Source organism: Trachemys scripta, chromosome 15 (assembly GCF_013100865.1).
Source record: "Trachemys scripta elegans isolate TJP31775 chromosome 15, CAS_Tse_1.0, whole genome shotgun sequence".
NCBI lineage: Eukaryota > Metazoa > Chordata > Testudines > Emydidae > Trachemys > Trachemys scripta.
In genome coordinates this window covers 6,565,129-6,585,749 of record NC_048312.1, presented here as the reverse complement: position 1 = coordinate 6,585,749, position 20,621 = coordinate 6,565,129, and the positions used below count along the sequence as shown (strand labels likewise).

Here is a 20,621-nt window from a genome sequence, read left to right as displayed (position 1 = left end):
CAGTTCTAGGAGATAAGATATCTCCTAGAACTGGAAGGGACCTTGAAAGGTCATCAAGTCCAGCCCCCTGCCTTCACTAGCAGGACCAAGTACTGATTTTGCCCCAGATCCTTAAGTGGCCCCCTCAAGGATTTAACTCTCAACCTTGGGTTTAGCAGGCCAATGCTCAAACTTTTAAAAATAAGTTGGACAAACACGTGTCAGGGATGATCTCAGTTTACATGGTCCTGCCACAGAGCTGCGAGTTGGACTAGATGCTTTCTCGAGGTCACAGAACTACAGAAATGTAGGGAAGGAAGGGATTTGATTTTGTTATGTGAACAGTTGTCCACTAGAGACTGAATTAAAACCATTGAATTTATTTCACATCAGTAACTCCTGACCTGGGGTGGATTTGATATCGGGTTCAAGAGGTTAAAAGTTCCATATTCCACCATCATCAACCCTCTGAACCACCCAGACCCCTATAGCACAGTTTGCTCTTTTATCAGAGACTAAGAACTACAAAACATTAAGGAGAGATTATGTGTATCTTTCCTGAAAATCTTTTTTTACTCTTGTCACCTCAATCAGTACCTGATTAGTTTTCCTTCTAGAAGTGCCATCACCTTCACAGATTCAGGCCACTTGCTGGCCAGTGTGTCAGTCACTGTTCTGGTGACTGTTGCAGTAGATTTCATCCAGGTCTCTTCTCCCATTTTTGCGAACTTTGCTTATTTTCTGTTTGGGAAAAGTTCTCACATGGAATTGAACCAGTGACTGTTGAATTCCTGAACACTTTTGGCATCTTCCACTGAAGTTCATGTTTTGACTGTGTAATCGGTAGGCAAGTTTATCTGCATTTGTTTATTACATTTATTTGCTTGTGAGAATATTGGTGTTCTTGAAGGCTAATAGGCCAGCAGGAGCAGAAACTCCTTTTTGTTTTTGTTTTTTCAAAATCCAAAGGTCAGTTACAGTCAGGGAACTGCTCTCAAACACTGTATTCTGAGTTGGTGAAACCACTGTCTCCTTTAGTGTTCCAGAATAGACATGACTAGTTAGGTTAAAATGATCATTAGAGGCCTGATCCAATTGCCCCAGAAGTCAATGGAGCCTTTCCATTTACTTCACTGGGGTTTGGATCAGGTTGTAAATATTGTTGTCATCTTCGTGGTGATTCCTGTCCGCTGGATGAAACTGAGGTTATCAAACTCATTTCACTTATGACCTAATACTGGACTTGAACTCTACTCCCATGGAATGCATTGAAAGAACTAGAAATAATAATAATTATTGTCCTAAAAGGAGGATAAATTATTAATCACTTTAATCTCTGGCTGGACTTTAATGCACTATAAAAATACAGTAAATAAAATGTAAATTCTGTAAATTGGTTAACATTTTCTATCTTAATTCTAGTCTTAAATCACTCTTTGAAGAAGATTTAAACTGGATACAAGAAATACATTATAGTTATATTGGATTGTCTACAAAAATGCCTGTGTCCTTGTGACTTTTTATTAGAGATTAGACCTATTTTGGGTACAGATAAGTTAAATAACAGAGTTCTGCCATTTAGGATTTAGTTTATTAAACTATGCAACCATTGTTTCTTGAAAACCCATGTTACTCTAGAGATTGATATTGGAGTGGCATATTTTCTAGTCAGACTTATTTTGTAGGGACTCTGGCAAAGTCAAGGATCACAGGCGAGTGATGTGTTAGAATAGCGAAGAGAGAGAGAGAGAGAGAGAGAAAATTGAGGCACAAGTAAGAGAGAAAAAAAGTATGTTTTCATCTGAGATTTGAAAGGAAATGGAGACTTGATGAAGTGATGAGATATGGGGGAAGCTTTTGCACACAGCAAGCCACCGCAGAGCAAAGGCTCATACTAAAATTGATGAGACTGCATGAAAAGATAGAAAGGAGGACACTAAACAAACTGAGGAAGAGCAAATCCACAACAGATTTTGAAAACAACATAGGTAACTTCAAACAGGATCCTAAAATGGATGGGTTGCCTCTGTCTGCTTTAAACCCAGAACTTGGTGGCACCAGGAATGGATTTTGCAGCACTTCCCCAATGTGATATGGGATACTTCTTAATTTGCAGGCTCTTCTGTCAGTCATAAAGTTCCTGTAGCGTTGAAATGTATTTCTTAGCACACCCCATTTCTGAGAATGGCAATGAATGTGTACTGTCTCAGTACAGCTCCTCAACATCCAAGATAGACCAAACCAAAATCCTGCTAAGTGCCAGGTTTTACCCATGATCTTGGGTGTTCTCATTCCCAGAGTTGGTGGGAGGTGATGTATTTGGGTTCAGGGGAACTGTGGTAGGTAAGAGAAGTGTGTTTGGGTGAAATGAGTTGTGGTCCCAGTGAAATTCCAGAGTGACCGGTATCCATATCACAAAACACCTCCCCAGAGCTAGTAGCAGAGAGATAAAGGACTAGAAGAGCCGTGAAGACTGTACTTCCCTATCACCTCTAGACCTTTAGGCCAGGAGTGAAGTATGTTGTCAGGGTGGTGCATGGAAGAAGCTTGCTCTACCCAGTGCCTGAGCTTCATTTCACTGTAGTCTCCAGAACTGTCAGCCTGGCCCTTTTATTAGCCGCTATATTTGCTTTATATATAAAAAAAAGTCACTGATTTTTTTTGTTGTTTTGTGTATTTTTATTTCAGTGGGAAGTTGGTTTCGCCAAAATGGAAGAATTTTAAAGGCTTAAAACTTCAATGGAGGGATAAAATTCGTCTCAACAATGCCATCTGGAGGGCATGGTATATGCAGTGTAAGTTGCTTTTATGGTAAACGTGATTGCATACAACCACAAAATGTTTGAATCTGGTATTGCATCTGGCCATGCATGTAAGGGGCTGAATGGACAGGAGATGAAACATAAGCACCCTTATGATGGAAAAACCCAAGTGATCTGCTGGTGGCCTAAATCCCTGTAGAGGACAATCCTGAATTTCCACCCCATGACCAAACCATCCCCATGGTGTTCAGCACTGCTTTGGGGCATTGCACCACTTGAATCCAAGTGCAGTCTGAAATGGCCTGTTCCCCAGTGGTGTGTTGGAGGGGACTCTGGGAAGACCTTTGTTAAAATCCTGCCTCCGAGGTGGAGAAGGGATCCCTGAATAGCAGGTGTGTACCCAACTGTCATATTTTCATTTCTGTTTCAGACCTGGAGAAACGCAAGAACCCAGTGTGCCATTTTGTGACTCCACTAGATGGCTCTATTGATGTAGAGGAACATCGGCGGCCTGAAGTATGTAAAATTTGAGCTGTAGATTTGATTATCTCTACATCTCTCCTACCTCCGTTTAGATGTGAAGGCTCTGTAGCACTGACATGCTTTGGTGTCCTCTCCATAGTGAAAAATATCAACGTGTGTACTGTATGGCTGCTGTTGAGCCAGATGTTATAAATCTACTTGTATTGGAATGATCAAGGTGCAGCCCAAGGGCGACTTACAGCCCCTGGAGTCCTACTATGCAGCCCATGACTGCCCTCCAGTTTGACAAATCTAAAGCATGACGGTGCAGCCTGCAGAGCCTGTCGTTCCAACACGCCAGAGCCTGTTTTACGTTTCCTCTCAAAGAGCCCATTTCTGAAGGTTGCTGAAGTCAGTGGGAGGTGAGGGCAGCGTACCCTGTTGGATCAAGCTGAGTGGCTTTATAAAAGATTTTTCAATATTGTTTTTTAATTTCTTTGCTCATCTGAATACAAACTAAGAAGCAATTTCTAACCCTGTCATGTAAACTTTTGTAACTGCAACTGGGTGAGGTAGGTCTGTGCATTTTCCTTTTCTTCTATTATATGCAAACTATTTGCAGCCCTCTGGCTCCTGTCCTAGGAGGCCCATGACATTGCAAAGTGTGGCTCTGTCGTGTACTGTGTAACCTTAGATTGGACTCAAAATGCATAAACCCCCTGTTGAACCTACAGAGCAGGAGCAGCAGCAGAAATGGACTGCAGAAGCATACATGAAACTGTCCTAGTATCTGAAATTTTTGAAAAGCAAAGTTAGGCTAACCTTTAGGTTGAGATACAATCCAATCAGACAAGGTGGAGTTAAGTCTATCTCAGTTCTTGTGAACTTGCCCCGCTGTCCTTGGTTTTGCAGTTCTTGTGGCATGTTAAAGCCCCACATTCTGATCCCATTGTTATCATTGGGGTACCACTGCACTGCATATGGCTTGAAGAGTGCAGTTTCTCCCAGAGCGTTGTTACTTGGCTTTTATTGTTTTGTGTCATTCCTTCACAGCTTTTGGATGTATGTGCATGTTGATACTGCCTTGCAACTTTCTATTTTCCCACTCGCTCCAGGCCAGGAGTTTGTTTTTTGTTTTTGTTTCCCAGTGAGTACATTTTATTTCATAGTTGTCATGGTGAAGGGTAAGCCTATAGATTTTGTACCTTGGTTGATGAATTTTCATTATGCTTTTGCATGGCTGTGTTAACATGCATCTTATAAAAGTTATGTTTCAGAAACTTTTTTTTTTTCCTTTTGTTTTTGCAATTGGTTACAGGTGATTCAAGTAGTGACATATTGGTACTATTACTGAACATCATCACTTTTTATTTTATGTGGGGAAGATTAAATGGATCTTGGATTGCTATACAGTAGCTGGATTTAAGCACATTGTGTCGGCTGGGTTATGAGGTCAAACGGAATTAATGTACTTACCTTATAGCTTCAGTCTGTCTGAAAACTTTGTGTGGCTATTTAATGTTTGTGTATATTTCCTAATGTATTTTGTTTGTTCTCAGGCAATTGCAACAGAAGGGAAATATTGGAAACGAAGAATCGAAATAGTCATCAGGGAATATCACAAGTGGAGAACATACTTCAAGAAAAGGGTCTGTTTGTTTGCAACTGTGAAAGTATTTTGAGTGGAATAATTGCTTTTTGATTTAATAGTTGGACTTCTGGTGTAACTTTTACTAACGTGCAAAAATGTTGGAAATTCAGTTATACCAGTATAAACATTGGGTCCACTGATACATAAAACTAAATTGATACACTGGGTCCAGTCCTGCAACCCCTTGTCCTGTGAATAGTCTCTACTCATGATTGGTCCCATGGGGGCTAGAAAATGACTTGCATGAGTAAGGACTAATCACACAAGTAGGGGGTTGCAGAAACAGGTCCTTTGGGAAGTACAGGAGCTAATTTTACTTTTTAAAAGATTCTTTGTTCTATCTCTGCAGTTACAGAAACACAAAGATGAAGACCTTTCAAGCTTGGTGCGGGTAAGTAATTTTTGTGGAGGCAGTTGCAGCATTTCTGTTTATTGAAGTTGTGCTAAGTAGCAAAGGTATACAAGCATGACAGCTTGCAGTGATTAAAACCTAAAGCCACGCACTTCGCCTTAGGCCTTGGCTACACACGGGGCTTCACAGCGCTGCCCCGGCAGCACTGTGAAGCGCGAGTGTAGTCGCGCCGCCAGCGCTGCGAGAGAGGTCTCGCAGCGCTGTATGTACTCCACGTCTCTGAAGGGAATAGCTTGCAGCGCTGGAGGCTCTGATTACACTGGCGCTTTACAGCGCTGTACTTGCTGCGCTCTCGGGGGTGTTTTTTCACACCCCTGAGCGCCGCAAGTTGCAGCGCTGTACATTGCCAGTGTAGCCAAGGCCTCAGTGTTTATTGTGAAGAGGGGGCACCCTTTTGCTTAGAATAAATTGTATAATAGAGAGCAGTACAGCTTTCCTGAGCTTAAATCAGATTGGGTGGAAGTCTTGGTTTAGAGTGCGATGACATAAGAAATGAGAGTTAGCAGGCCAGCTGGCCCAGTCAGGGCCATCTCTTTGCAGTTGGTCACATGACAGCTTGTTATTGAGTTATAACTGGCAACACAGCCTGCCTTGTGGAATCGGGAAAGGATGTGTGTGCTTCAAGTGGAAAAGTACATAGCAGAACCAAATGAGTCCCTTTTCTGTGCTATTATAGGCAAGTAGTTTGGTAAACTTTAAAAAAGGGCTAGATGTTGAGATGTATAAAAGCAACTGCGCTTCAAATACTTGGGACAAAAAATAGTCGTGCGATGGAGCCTTCTTTGAGCATAAACTGATCACCAAGAGAGCATTTCAGACCTTCCGTAACTAAATGTAAATCCAAGCTGGATTCACTCTTCATTATATGCCCAGAACAATCCCCGGGTTCACAAACCGTTCAGCAAACCTGGCTAAGATTTAGATAAACCTCAGGATGTCATGGTTCTGGCTGGAAACCTCACCAGTTCCAATTGAGTTTTGCGTTGTGTTTGTTAGGGTTCATTCAAACCCCCAAATCAGTGAAATTCTGGGTGCAAAATCCCACTTATACCCCAAAAATCGAAAAAGCGTTGCCAAAGCCACCTTGGTTTTATGCAGTTCTGATCATCAGCTGGAAATGGAAAGATATTTCCCCACAGAGTCTAGTGTTGTGCAATGATATATTTCACAGAGGTTTTATGCTAACTTCTAAAACATCTGGTTTGTGACACTGCTGGAGACAAGATATTGGACTAGATATACAAATGGCCTGTTCCAGAACAAGCAGAAATGGGATGCCACACTAGCTGAACCATCGATCTATTTGGTATGTAAAAGAAGCCAGAGTAGATGAACTGTTGGTCTGAACTGATGTGGCAGAAGGTGGAATACCAGACTAGATTGACTGTTGTCTGTTCCATGTGACTGGAGGCAGGATGCTAACAAGTTGGTGTGATGCATTTTGATGACTCCTATAGAATGTTCCTCTTTATTAAAATGTGAAAAATAATGAGCTTTGTCTGTTTGGTGCCATAATAACTGCATGTGACTGGCAGCTTCATATAACCAGGCTTATTTTTCTTTCCTCTTTGGCAGGACGATGATGTGGTTCTCTGGCATCAGAGTAGATATGGCAGAGAAACCCCCGTCCCCATGGAGGAAGATTCCTTTCTGGATGCAGATATGCTTATGTCTGAGTTCACGGATACCCTCTTCTCTACGCTTTCTTCACATCAGCTGATTGCCTGGCCAAATCCCAGAGAGATAGGTATGTATTTGCTTTTGGCTGTGTTGATTTTGCAGTGAGAGGAGGCTTGTTGCTTCTCTTCTCTTCCAGCCTTACTTTTTCATTTGTCTGATTGAGAAGGTGGCTCCATCTTTCTCTTCCAATGCATTTTCCTGGGCTGCGTGTACTTGTATCAGTTTAATGGTAGTGCCAAACTTGAAAGTTTAAAAAATCATGGTTTAAGGGATCAGAAATCCTCTTCAGATATTCAGCCTAAATTTTCTTTCTTTTTTTTAATCTCATTACACCTAATTACTGGTACACATTCTGATACTAATAAAGCTACCCGTGACATGCACAAGAAAGTATTATTGCTTATGAGGCCATTATAATTTACATCAAATCTTATTTTCCTTTTTTTAATGTAATTATTATTAATTTATATACACCATAAACTTGCAGAAAAGCCAATCCAAATAAGTGTTGTTCCATCAACATGCCACTCTTTGAGAGTCTAGCATCTTAAAAAAATGACCCTCTTTCTTTTCATTAGATGAAGGTTCCTCTTCCCAACAGAACTCAGCTCAAATTCTTGTAGCCAAAACTCAGGGTTGCACTCTGTGGGACCTAATCCCTGAACTGCCTCAGAGGGAGTTGTGTGTGCAGAGCGTTTACAAAATCCAACCCTGAGGTTTATACTCACTATACAAAAATGAGGAAGTTAGTTAAACAGAAATTAAAGGGTACTGTGCCAAAAATGAAATCTCTGCAAGCTGCATGGAAACTTTTTAAAGACACGATAATAGAGGCTCAACTTAAATGTATACCCCAAATTAAAAAACATAGTAAGAGAACCAAAAAAGAGCCACCGTGGCTAAATAACAAAGTAAAAGAAGCAGTGAGAGGCAAAAAGGCATCCTTTAAAAAGTGGAAGTTAAATCCTAGTGAGGAAAATAAAAAGGAGCATAAACACTGGCAAATGAAGTGTAAAAATACAATTAGGAACGCCAAAAAAGAATTTGAGGAACAGTTAGTCAAAGACTCAAAAAGTAATAGCAAATTTTTCTTTAAGTACATCAGAAGCAGGAAGCCTGCTAAACAACCAGTGGGGCCACTGGACAATCAAGGTGCTAACAGAGCACTCAAGGACGATAAGGCCATTGCAGAGAAACTAAATGAATTCTTTGCATCAGTCTTCACAGCTGAGGATATGAGGAAGATTCCCAAACCTGAGCCATTCTTTTTAGGTAACAGATCTGAGGAAGTGTCCCAGATTGAGGTATCATTAGAGGAGGTTTTGGAACAAATTGTTAAATTAAACAGCAATAAGTCACCAGGACCAGATGGTATTCACCCAAGAGTTCTGAAGGAACTCAAATGTGAAATTGCAGAATTACTAACTGTAGTCTGTACCCTGTCATTTAAATCAGCTTCTGTACCAGATGACTGGAGGATAGCTAATGTGATGCCAATTTTTAAAAAGGGCTCCAGAGCTGATCCCGGCAATTACAGGGCTGTAAGCCTGACTTCAGTACCGGGCAAATTGGTTGAAACTATAATAAAAAACGATATTATCAGACATATAGATAAACATAATTTGTTGAGGACGAGTCAACATGGTTTTAGTAAAGGGAAATCATGCCTCACCAATCTACTAGAATTCTTTGAGGGAGTCAACAAGCATGTGGACCAAGGGGATCCAGTGGATATAGTGTACTTAGATTTTCAGAGACTCACCAAAGGCTCTTACGCAAAGTAAGCTGCCACAGGACCAGTCTTGTTCAACATATTCATAAATGATCTGGAAAAAGGGGTAAACAGTGAGATGGCAAAATTTGCAGATGATACAAAATTACTAAAGATAGTTAAGACCCAGGCAGATTGCTAAGAGCTACAAAAGGATCTCTCAAAATTGGGTGACTGGGCAACAAAATGGCAGATGAAATTTAATGTTGATAAATGCAAAGTAATGCACATTGGAAAGTATAATCCCAACTATACATATAAAATGATGGGGTCTAAATTAGCTGTTACCACTCAAGAAAGAGATCTTAGAGTCATTGTGGATAGTTCTCTGAAAACATCCCCTCAGTGTGCAGCGGCAGTCAAAAAAGCGAACAGAATTCTGGGAATAATTAAGAAAGGGATAGATAATAGGACAGAAAATATCATGTTTCCTCTATATAAATCCATGGTATGCCCACATCTTGAATACTGTGTGCAGATGTGGTCGCCTCATCTCAAAAAAGATGTATTGGAATTGGAAAAGGTTCAGAAAAGGGCAACAAAAATGATTAGGGGTATGGAATGGCTTCCATATGAGAAGAGATTAATAAGATTGGGACTTTTCAGCTTGGAAAAGAGATGGCTAAGGAGAGATATGATTGAGGTCTATAAAATCATGACTGATGTAGAGAAAGTAGATAAGGAAGTGTTGTTTACTACTTGTCATAACACAAGAACTAGGGGTCACCAAATGAAATTAATAGGGAGCAGGTTTAAAACAAATAAAAGGAAGTATTTCTTCACACAATGCACAGTCAACCTGTGGAACTCCTTGCCAGAGGATGTTGTGCAGGCCAAGACCATAACAGGGTTCAAAAAAGAACTAGATAAATTCATTGTGGATAGGTCCATCAATGGCTATTAGCCAGGATGGGCAGGAATGGTGTCTCTAACCCAGGGATGGGGAAACTATGGCCCAGGGGCCGCATCTGGCCCTTCAGACATTTTAATCCGTCCCTCAAGCTCCAGCTGGAGAGTGGGGTCCGGGGCTTGCCCTGCTCCAGCCAGGGAGCGGGGTTGGGGGCTTGCCCCGCTCCATGCATGCCAGGTCTCTGCGCGGCTCCCGGAAGCAGCAGCATGTCCCCCCTCTGCCTCCTATGCGTACGGGCAGCCAGGGGGCTCCGAACACTGCCCCCGCAGCTCCCATTGGCTGGCAATCGCGGCCAGTGGGAGCTGTAGGGGTGGTGCCTGCGGACGGGGCAGCATGCAGAGCCTCCTCTCTGCATAGGAGCCAGAGGGGGGACATTCCGCTGCCTCTGGGAGCTGCTTGAGGTGAACACTGCTCGGAGCTTACACCCCTGAACCGCTCCTGCACCCCAAGCCCCTGCTCCAGCCCAGATCCCCCTTCTACCCTCCGAACCCCTGAGTCCCAGCCTAGAGCACCCTCCTGCATCCCCAACCCCTCATCCCCAGCCCCACCACAGAACCCACATCCTCAGCCGAAGCCCTTACCCCCTCCCGCACCGCAACCCCCAATTTTGTGAGCATTCATGGCCCTCCATACAATTTCCAAACCCAGATGTGGCCCTCGGGCCAAAAAGTTTGCTCACCCCTGCCCAAGCCTCTGTTTGCCAGAAACTGGGAATGAGCAACAGGGGATGGATCACTTGATGATCATGTGTTCTGGTCATTCCCTCTGGGACACCTGGTCACTGTTGGAAGACAGGATATTGGGCTAGATGGACCTTTGGTCTGGACCCAATAGGGCCATTCTTAAGTTCCAGCAAAGTGCCAGGCTTTCTTTGAGTAACCCATATCCACATTGCAATAAACTGAAGTGGCATGTATCCTGCAAAATTAACCTCTCTCTCTTTTGTTTTTTCCAGCACACTTAGGAAATGCTGACATGATTCAGCCAGGACTTATCCCTCTCCAGCCAAATCTAGATTTCATGGATACTTTTGAATCTTTTCAGGGTAAGATTAAGGGGGGAAATGAGTTTACTGTCTTTCTGCTATAGCGGCAATGGGTTTTGAACAGAAAAGTTAACTGTGCAAACCAACATGTTTATCCTCTTTATACAGCATGAAAATGGAACCAAAGCTCAAAAGTATTTGAAATCTAATTAAAAAAAAAAAAATGTAGAGAGATCCTCTCACTGTTGCGAGACCAGTTCTTTGCCTGACTGGGTTTTGAAATGCACCTGTAGGAGTCCGTGTCCTAAGATTAGACTTGGAAGAACACAGCTTTCAGAGAACCTGGTTTACAGAGAAGTGGCTTTTGAAACGTTACCCATTGATAGTATGGGAGAGCATCAGGTGTCAGCAGAGGACCTTACAGGAGAACGATACTAATTGGTGTCTTCCTAATCCTCTCACCCCATTGTTCACATATACAGTCTCTGTGGTTTCCCCATTTCTTAGTAACGATTTAATAGTCAAATGCAAAGTCTCATGTTACTGAGATCTCCATTACTTTTTCATTATTTACTCTAGAATAAAGTTTAAAATAGAAAATAGAGTTTAAGTGGGACTCAAGTGGTGGCTGGACCTTGTGCTGGTCCTCTGCGCAGGGCTGAAATTCACTCAAACCCACTAAATTTGCATGGCATTTTACAAGCATATCTGAGAAATAATCCCTTTCCCAAAGAGTTCGTAAATCTCAATAAGACAGGCAAACATCCTTGTGTTTGTAAATAAGCAGAGTACATTTTGTGGTGATGCAGTTTCCTTGTTTTTTAATTATTTATTCATTTAATTGCTAATTCTCAGTGAGTCTCCCATTACTTAGTGCTACGTAGCAATGTTCTACCGTAATATGGGGAGTAAAACATTTAATATTTGTTTTCACATTCTTTCAGATCTGTTCTCATCCAATCGCTCTGGCAACTTTTTCTCTTCTGTCCCTGCTGCCAGTTCTGCGATGACAGATACCAGCAGCCATTCTTCCCAGGTAAAGAGGTTTTATGTAGTGAAAATTGCCAGAGCTCAAATTTATAAGTAATATACAGATCTTCACGTACTAATATGCGGTATCAGACAAGCTCATCTAAATAGAATTGAATAAACACTTACAATACTTGTTTAATACAGTATATTTTCCTCTGATTTTCCAATAAAAGAAATTATTACAATAACGTAGAAGTAAAAATAACTGGTACATGTACTGTACTTGCACTGTTGTAACTTAAATACCTTTGTCTTCCACCACATCAGGTTCAGAACAGAATTTTCTTTGTACTTTAAAATATTAGTTTTTGAGGAACAGCCTTTACATTATGTAGAGAGTGTGTTTTGTGCTTCGAGTGAAATAATGTCTCTGAATGAAGTTGGGCCTGGCTATAATGAATCAGATGTACTGGGAGGGAGTGTGGACTAGCAGGTAGAGCAGGTAACTGGGAGACTTAACTGCTGGGTTCTGTTTCCAGCTGTGTCATTGACTAGCTGTGGGACCTGGGTCCAGTCACTTAACCTCTGTGTACCTCAGTTTTCTTATCTGTAATACAAGGATATTGGTGACTTCCTCCCTCTGAAGAGCTGTGGATCTCAACCCTCTGGAAGATCTTTACCTGAAAGGCACTTACAGGAGAGCCAAGGAGAAATGGGCAAAACTAGAGGTAGTTGTAGTTATTTAGTTCTTGATGTGGAAGGTGTTGGCTTAGCATAACTAGGAGTGATTCAGATCTAAGCCTCATTCTCCCCTTTCACAATTGAGTGTTAGGAAAGGTTCAGATAAAATCTTCTGGTGCTGGCCCATCTCCAATGTCAAGCATTAATCTGTGCTAATTTTTTTTTTCTCCTGACAGTCTTCTGTCCTGCCCTCGGGTTCTTTACCCAGCACACTCCCAACAGTGAACCTCAATGAAGGATTGATTGCCTCATCGGTACCTGCTCCTGTCATTCCTGATGTTGGTGCTAACCAATGCTCCAACATTAGAAGTGAGGGCTCTTTCATCCAGCCATCAGACTTCAATTCCGATTCATCTCTAAGTGGCCAGCAGCCATTTCTTCCGGTGTTCCCAGCTCCAGTGTCGCTGCTGCAGCCCGCTGTCCCACCACACCAAGCCGCTTTGCCCACGGTGCCTCTGAAGGCCAGCTTGAATTCCCAGCCATCTGCTTTTACTGCTCCAGAAACCCAAAAGTCTGGCCTCCGCAAATCTTCCATTGTTACCCACACGGCTTCTGCCACCCTGACCCACAACCCCTCTGCTACCACCTTCAGCCAGAGCCAGAACCTCATCCTGGCAACGCAGCAGCCAGGCGGAGGAGTGCCTTGTAACCTAACTCTACAGACTGCTGTTGTGCAGGGGCAGCCCCGGCCTCAGCTGCAACCCCACCTGACGTTTGCACTCCCTAAAGCCGTTCCCCTGGCGAATGCTGGAACGAGGCCCAAACAGCCACAAAAAATAGTGCCTGCTCCAAAGCCTGAAACGGTGTCCTTAGTATTAAAAAATGCCTTCATCACCCCAGGTGAGAGTCACGGGGGTTCCTCCTCGTTCTGCTGGGAGGGAGTAACGTGAGGGAGGGGCTCAGTTGCTGTTGTAGGTGGAAATTAACATTAACAAAAATATGCTAATGTGCAGCACCCTGGGTGTCACTGGAGGACCCAGAAATCTTGATGGTGAGGCTGTTTATTGTTACTAGCACTGCCTTCTCCGAATCCACGTTCCAAATAAACATTCAGGACGGCAACAAAAAAAGGCATTTCCCACAGCCCTGAATTTTAATGTGATTATAAGGGAGGCAGGATGGACCATTGGAGTTTGCATAGGAGCGGGAATCAGGGGGTCTTGGATTCTGTTCCTGGCTCTGCCATTGAGTCCTTTGGTTGCCTTTAGCAAGGCCTTTCACCCCTCTTTGCTTCAGGTACTCCCTCTGTAACATGAGGATATTTACCTACCTCAGTTGTATGCTGAGGTACAGAGCTCTCGGAGCACTAGACAGATGCAGAGTGTTAATTTAGGTATTGGCTTCTTTTCAAAGGGTTATACCTGATTAAACTGACCAAACTGTCAGATCAAATGGGGCTGTTCCTCTGTTTCTGTGACCTTGTCTACACTTGCCGCGGCACATAGGGTACCTGTAGCTACACTCCACATTGAAAAGCAGGCTGCGTCCACACTCACTGCAGTGTGTGTAGCTACATGTGGCAGTAAAAGGCTCTGGCAGTGGGGAGCTGCTGGAGCCTTTCCTCTCTGCCTCCCCCTTGCCAGAGCCTTTCACTAAAAATAGAAGTGTAGATGTGGGAGGCACTGCTTGGATGTGCAGAGCCATGTAGAGTATATACCCAGGCATGTAGGGCACTTTACTATACAGTTAAGCTGTGCCTCACCATCTACACTGCTATTGCTAACTGGGCGTAACATGTCTGTAGTCTACACACCACTGTAAGTGTAGACTAACCCCATGAATGTTAATGCTTATGAGCAGGGCTGGTGTAGCGAGGAGGAAGACATTTCAGTGATACGGGACCCTAAGAAATAAAGTTTTAGGGTTTGTGTGCCTTTGCCTCAAGCTGCCTCGGTTGGGGCTCTTAGAGATTCAGGCAAACGGTGTCTGTTTTCAGGACCATGTTAATACTCTAAAGGCAGCAGAAGCCACAGACCCCTCAGGATTTGAGCTTGTTTCAGAGGCAGTTTCTGAAATGTCCCTATGTTGGCCCATTTGCTCTGAATGCAAATGATATGGAGAAATATTGTTGGTTCATGGTCATGAGGCTGTAACACACAGATTAAAATCTGATTAGAATCTGACTGTGGGGATCTATGACATTTGAGCTTTCAGCGTTGTCCAACCCACCATCTACTGCAGATGTCTGAGAGCAGCAAGCATGAGCCAAATGAGAGAGCTCTGAACTTCTCTGTGGGGCTCGGCTTTCTGCCCTTAGGGTGACCAGATGTCCCGATTTTTATAGGGACAGTCCCGATTTTGGGGCCTTTTTCTTATATAGGCTCCTATTACCTGCCGCCCCTTGTCCCGATTTTTCACACTTGTTGTCTGGTCACCCTATCTGCCCTGGACCCCAGCGAGTCTAATGCTGGTCCTGCTTGACAGACCTCCCTGAAACCTGCTTGTGGCCCCCTAGTGGGCCCCAGATCCCTTGTTGAGAACCACTGCTATAGCCAGTCCCCCAGAAATACACAGCCTGAAGGATTATTGTGAAATGGAAATTACTGAAAAGCAAAAGAGTTTGTGTGTCTGCCTACCATGGGCATAATGCTATGGCAGCCCATGAGAAATCCCCATTAACATCCTCAAGTCTGCTGCATCCCAAATCCTAGCACAAAGATGTGTCACTTGAAATAGCTTGATCTATGGTTAATAGCATTAACACACTACTGGGTGTGTTTCTAAGCCATTCCTATGTGCACCTAATGAATTAAAAAGCAAGAGGCCATGTGCCATCAACAGCCAAGAAATGCACTACTGACCTAGTGAAATGTGTTCTAGGCCCTTTCTCAGCAAGAGCATATATCTGCCTTCGTATGCTGGGGCTAAGGTGTGCCCCTATGTTACCCGTGGAATTTGCACCTCTGGCTGGACAATGAATGGCTTCATTGTTAATGGGCTCAACATCAATTCTGTCTCAAATTAGGTTGCAAAGTACACCCGTCACATCCTCAAGGTGCACTTACATCAGTTATAAAACCCACATAAATTAAAACACTTAGGTATATCTCCATATTTATTATTTATCTCATAGAACTGGAAGGGACCCTGAAAGGTCATCGAGTTCAGCCCCCTGCCTTCACTAGCAGGACCAAGTATCCCTGTTATAAGTCCTTTTTATATCCTGGAGCCACCTAGCAGTGGCAGTTTGTGTTGCAGCTTGATCTTTGAGAGAACTTAGAATAAAGATGATTTGGCGAAGTTGTACAGAAAATACCTGTTTGGTCCCATTTAGTCCATTCTCCCAATCAACACTAGTTTGTTCCCTACATAACATTCTCCAGATCTTTTGTGTCAATAACGATTCTAACTTCAGTTGTATTCTTCAGCTGCCTTTCAGGGACAGTCCAGAGCTGTGATCGTAACCCCAGCACCTTTAAAAAGAGAGGGGATTTTGACTCCGGCCATGTCTCCACCTAGTGTTGTAATTGCACCAGCTGCAATTCCCAGAGTAAGGAAAAGAAAAAAAAAATCTTTGGGCTGGAGTTTGCATGTTGTTAGAGCCTTAAAGTGTGGTAATGCTTCAAAAAGTGACTAGGTATAGATGTCTCCTCATTACTCAACAGATCTGTTGGTGTGCTCAGAGTTATCTGTTAACGTTTGATTTATCTACATTGTGTGGCTGTTAGCACTATATAATCTGCACAGCTTCGGGAGGGTGAACTGGTTTCTTCTGTGGCTTACACGTCAACAGAATTCATAACAGACACCAGTTGCAGAGGGTTTTTTGACTCATAGACTTCCAGTCAAGAATGGACCATCATGATCATCTTGACTGACTTCCTGCACATTGCATGCCACTGAACCTCACCAGTCCACCCCTGTGATAGGCCCATAAGTAATGATGATGAAAGAGCCAGAAAGAATCCAGCTTGACTTTCCACTTGCCAGTTGAGAAGTTTGTGTTGAGTATGCCAGTGTGTTTGTCCAGTATGTTTGAGTACACGTGAGACAGAAATGTTAAGTGTACCCTGTGTATAATAAGACGAAATTGCTTTTTCACTGCTGCTAACATGTTCTAACATTGCACTGAATTATGAAAACATGTGGGACTCTTGCTAGAAGTCTGGCTTTTGTGCCTGATTGTTCATAATATATTAGCACTAGTTTGGGGAGTTCCTGTCATCAGATAATTATGTATTAATTTAACATTATACACTGCCATTGAAAAACAAGATAATAGAATCCTTTGTATTTTTCTTTCTGTAATATTCCTGTGCTGTTTCCAGGCTCCCGGGGTGATGGAATTCCATAATAACATTCTGGTTGGTCAAGCACAGCAAGCTCCAAGTAACCAGCAAGTGCAGTCCACAGTCTCGCATCTCTTCTCTCCTAGTGCAGTCCAAGAAGTGAAAGGAGAGCAAATCCCTTACCTCAGTACCTGTTCACAAGTTCCCTCACCTACACCTAGTAAGTTAGAGACCTAAACTCTCTGACTCTCCCCCATATGCATCCACCTTTCAGGGGGATGTAAAACAGATCTTGGCCAGCTGTGGTTATTACATATCTTGGGGAATTCTTTGTAGAAATAGTTTGTGAGCCCCATTCCCTACACTTTTAGTTGTCTATAATAGTTTTCAGTTCTTGCCCTAAGCTTTTGGTTAGTGTTTCTGTGCACTGTTACGCTGTACTGGTCCACTCCAGAAGTGGTTGCATTTCAGTACTCCATAAAATGCTATAGAAGTTTATCATTTAATATAATAAATATAATTCTAATTCTTTGCACCACTTCTACAACAGCTTTCATTAGAGGGTGTCTAAGCACATTCTAGCCTCGCACCTTACCAAGGGTTCCCTGCAACAGTAGGTGTCCCTGTCCTCTTCCCTTAGTGCTCTACTTCCATGGGATAGTAAGAAATTATTTAAATATTTTGCTTCCTGCTTTAGGAACCTGGAGGGTCACAGTGCAAGTAGGTCACGGTAGGATAGTCAGTTTAGGTCCTAGACACCCTAACACACATTTGCCTGAAGTGGAGAGAACATGTCGCCACAAGGCATTTAGCCATTGTGAAATATTTGGATTTCCTAGCCATCTGGTCATCCTACTAGAACCTAGATATTACAGCATTGGATGCTCTAGAAGTGCAGTCAGTGGCTAGATTAAATGATCTGGGTAGAAACTGCTGCTCAACAGTCCAGTTTGTTATAGAGAGCTATTTTTTTAATAATCTGACGTTTCCTTTTTGAAGGCCGAGATTGTCAGAATTCAGGACAGGCCTCTCCCTGCCCATCTGAACAAAGCCCCAGTCCTCAGTCTCCACAGAATAATTGCTCAGGAAAATCCACAACTGACCCTCAGATGGCTGCATTTAAGGTACGTGTTCCATCCTTTGAGTTTTTTCTTCCTTATTTGTTTTTGTAGCTTATTGATTTCCTGATTTAGACTGTATAGGCTAGACTGTAAGTAAGTCACTGGATAAATGAGGTTGCATATGTGGTTGTGGCTTAGCTTGCATTACATTTGTGTTGCTGTATTTCACTTTAAACATTTCATTATGGCTTCAGGCTTTGTAATAGTACTGATCTTGCCCTGCTCAGCAGTGATTTGTTATCCAACATGCACAAGGAGGCTGTATTTCTGTTTCTCATTATCAACCATGACAGTATTTGATACTGTAGTTCATATAACCCTTACGACAGATCTAGGTTTTAACTGGTAGATCTGTATTCAGCTGGTTTTAGCCTTAGACTTCTAAGCCATTTTAGTTTGTCTGTGCATGTGGTTTTTCATCCAGATTATTGCTGTTCTGTTGGGAGCTCTTCTGGCTGCTCAGTTTTGGGGGCTCCTGATCTTCAGTGCTGTTTGTTGGGGTAATTTCACCTGGCTGTGTCTGGTACTTTCTGATAGCCCCTGGCAGTTGCCCTCTTTGGTCCTTTCCCAAGGCCCGAAGAAAGTGCAAGACTGAATACACTAGAGCTCAATGAAGTTTAATGATGATGAAACAGCAGGTCAATTTAGTGGAAACAGAACTTCAGCTGACTTCCTTTCTGTCAAATCTCCTCTCCTTTTACAAACATAGTGATACATGTACCACTGGTGGGGTGTTCGCCTTAATGGCCTGGGTGGATTCATATTGGGATAATTTATATTTAGACTGTCCGACATTCCTCTCAAAGATTCATTTTGACATGGTGTCTTCACCACTCTTCCTAAGCAGAAAGTGGTACTGTTGCTGTGTGCTGCCATTTTTCCCCAGAGGGGTGGCTGCACTTCACTTGGGGACATGTTCCCTACTGTATAAATTGTCTCTATATAGTGGAGGGTGTTCTTCCACACACACAAATCACCGTAGGTGGACTTTTACTATAAAAATTTCCTCTACAAAGACCTCTCCTTGCCCCCACTAGAGGGCAGATATTTCCTGGCTGGCCTGTCTCCCCTTCTCTCCTTGCAACAGCTGCAGCATGAGCCGGAGTTAGGAATTTTTTTCACCCTTCATCAATCCATCCAGGGGATAGTGGCATCTCCTCTTCTCCTCATCCTCCTCTACTCTCCTTAAAATGCAGCAGCCAACACCTAGCTGGTAGGATAACTGCTGCATTCCAAGAAGATTAGCACAATGGAATCTGTTGCAGTGAAAGCCCATTGAAATGCACTGAAATCCCTCAGCTGCACAAGGAGTATCATTATAACCAAGTTTGCTGTAAGGCTGTGTCCACACTACGGTTTGTAACCTTGATTTTGTAAATGGTGTTACAGTCATCTTAAGCAGTTACAGTTACACAGTTCAGTTTCTGCTCAGACAGCCGCTTTTCTGCTGTCATTTCCCGTTTTGTGCATCTGTATCTACCGTGCTATCTAACACATCTGCAAGGGATAGAATTTCTGGAGGGCCTGCACATAGAATAGCAGGAGCTGCATATACCCTCCAGGATGTCTTTCTACACAGAGAGCTGGAAGGATGGAGGACTGTCCATACCAGTTGCACATGGATAGGGGTTCCTGTCTGCAGAGCAGAAAGAATGCACTGACCCAGGTACAGAAGAGAGCCACCTGCCAGTCTAGCCCTGGAATGGCAAAACACTGAGCTGCTATGGTTACTAAGAGAGTCCTAGCCATGTGGTATAAGAACACATGTTTTGAGCCATCCATGTGAATAACCTTACAAGCTCCATTCCAAGTTGTAGTCTGGATTTACTTTGGAGGAATAGCCACTATAGAAATGCCAGTCAGACTGCTAGAGGTCTTGGCTGTATCTCTCACACTAGTTGGCCTTCGTAGAATTTTTCCTTGATTACACAAGAAACACAACGAAAGCCACAACAGACCAAAGAAAGCTATCAACTCTGTTTCTTTGTTTAGAAGTAGGCAGCCACTAGATGATGTGGTGTCCTTGAGAAAACAAACATGCAATGAATCAAATTTTGTAGCCGTTTTGACAAAAATATTGGTGACTCTGAATGCTTTGTATTTTAAATGTTTTAAGTCCCAATATGTTGGTAAACAGACAAAGGATGAGTGATTGTTAGAGGCTCTTTGATGTTTGCCCACCTTTAGCCTTCCATTCTTTACTCTTTTTGGAATGTCGTCATTCTCGAAACTAAAAATGATAGTCTTGCTGAGCAAAACTGCTTAGATTACAGTACAGCAGCATGTCCAGTGGGTAGGGCATTGGATTGTGAGTCAGGAAATCTAGGTTTTGTTCCAGAATCTGCCACTGACTTGTTGAGTGGACGCCTACATCGCACAACCTTGTTCTTCCTCCTTTTTTCCCTCTGTAAAAGGAGGCTAATGACAGTTACCCGTCTTCTGTAAAGCACTATAAAAGTGCTAAATCTGATTAGTCCTTTTTCAGGGTTCTGATGGAAAAAGATGTTTGACAGCTTTAGAAATGTATGGTAGCACATAAGCCAAACAATGATTTAAAGCATCCATACATGCCAGAGGTTATATCCCAAATGTTTGGGCCCAGTTTTAGGTTCCTTTCACACTCATAAAGTCCACTGACTTCAGTGGGAGTTTTTGCTGCGCTAGGAATTGTGGGTCAGGCCCATAATTTGCAGGTAATTTTAAAGGTCTAAGGATGTAACGAGACACTGTCAGAATTTTAGGGGGTATTTTTAAACATCATGAAACTTAAAACTAATAGAAGTGTTCATAAAACTAAGAAGAAACCCCTATTAAACCAGTTTTGGTTTGCATTTAGTACAGGGGGCACTTCTGAAAGTGTTTAAATTGCCATGTGCAAGTAATTAATATCACTATGATATTTTGCAGCATTAGGAAGGCTGTGGATACCATGGTAACTTTAATTCA

General features: G+C 42.8%; 1 protein-coding gene across 2 annotated transcripts in view; it reads left to right on the top strand.

Annotated features, from left to right (window-relative positions):
* The window catches only part of MLXIP (MLX interacting protein), a 64,788-nt gene that overhangs the window by 33,289 nt on the left and 10,878 nt on the right, over window positions 1–20,621 (top strand). For both annotated transcript variants that reach the window (XR_004648236.1, XM_034790874.1), the window contains exons 2-12: window positions 2,668–2,774; window positions 3,172–3,257; window positions 4,763–4,852; window positions 5,204–5,245; window positions 6,842–7,013; window positions 10,583–10,672; window positions 11,557–11,648; window positions 12,502–13,165; window positions 15,694–15,815; window positions 16,594–16,774; window positions 17,554–17,678. Coding sequence is in view for 1 of the 2 variants with exons in the window: in XM_034790874.1 (XP_034646765.1) it covers window positions 2,668–2,774; window positions 3,172–3,257; window positions 4,763–4,852; window positions 5,204–5,245; window positions 6,842–7,013; window positions 10,583–10,672; window positions 11,557–11,648; window positions 12,502–13,165; window positions 15,694–15,815; window positions 16,594–16,774; window positions 17,554–17,678 (1,771 nt within the window). In the remaining variant the exon portion in view is untranslated. The remainder of the gene's footprint in view (window positions 1–2,667; window positions 2,775–3,171; window positions 3,258–4,762; window positions 4,853–5,203; window positions 5,246–6,841; window positions 7,014–10,582; window positions 10,673–11,556; window positions 11,649–12,501; window positions 13,166–15,693; window positions 15,816–16,593; window positions 16,775–17,553; window positions 17,679–20,621) is intronic.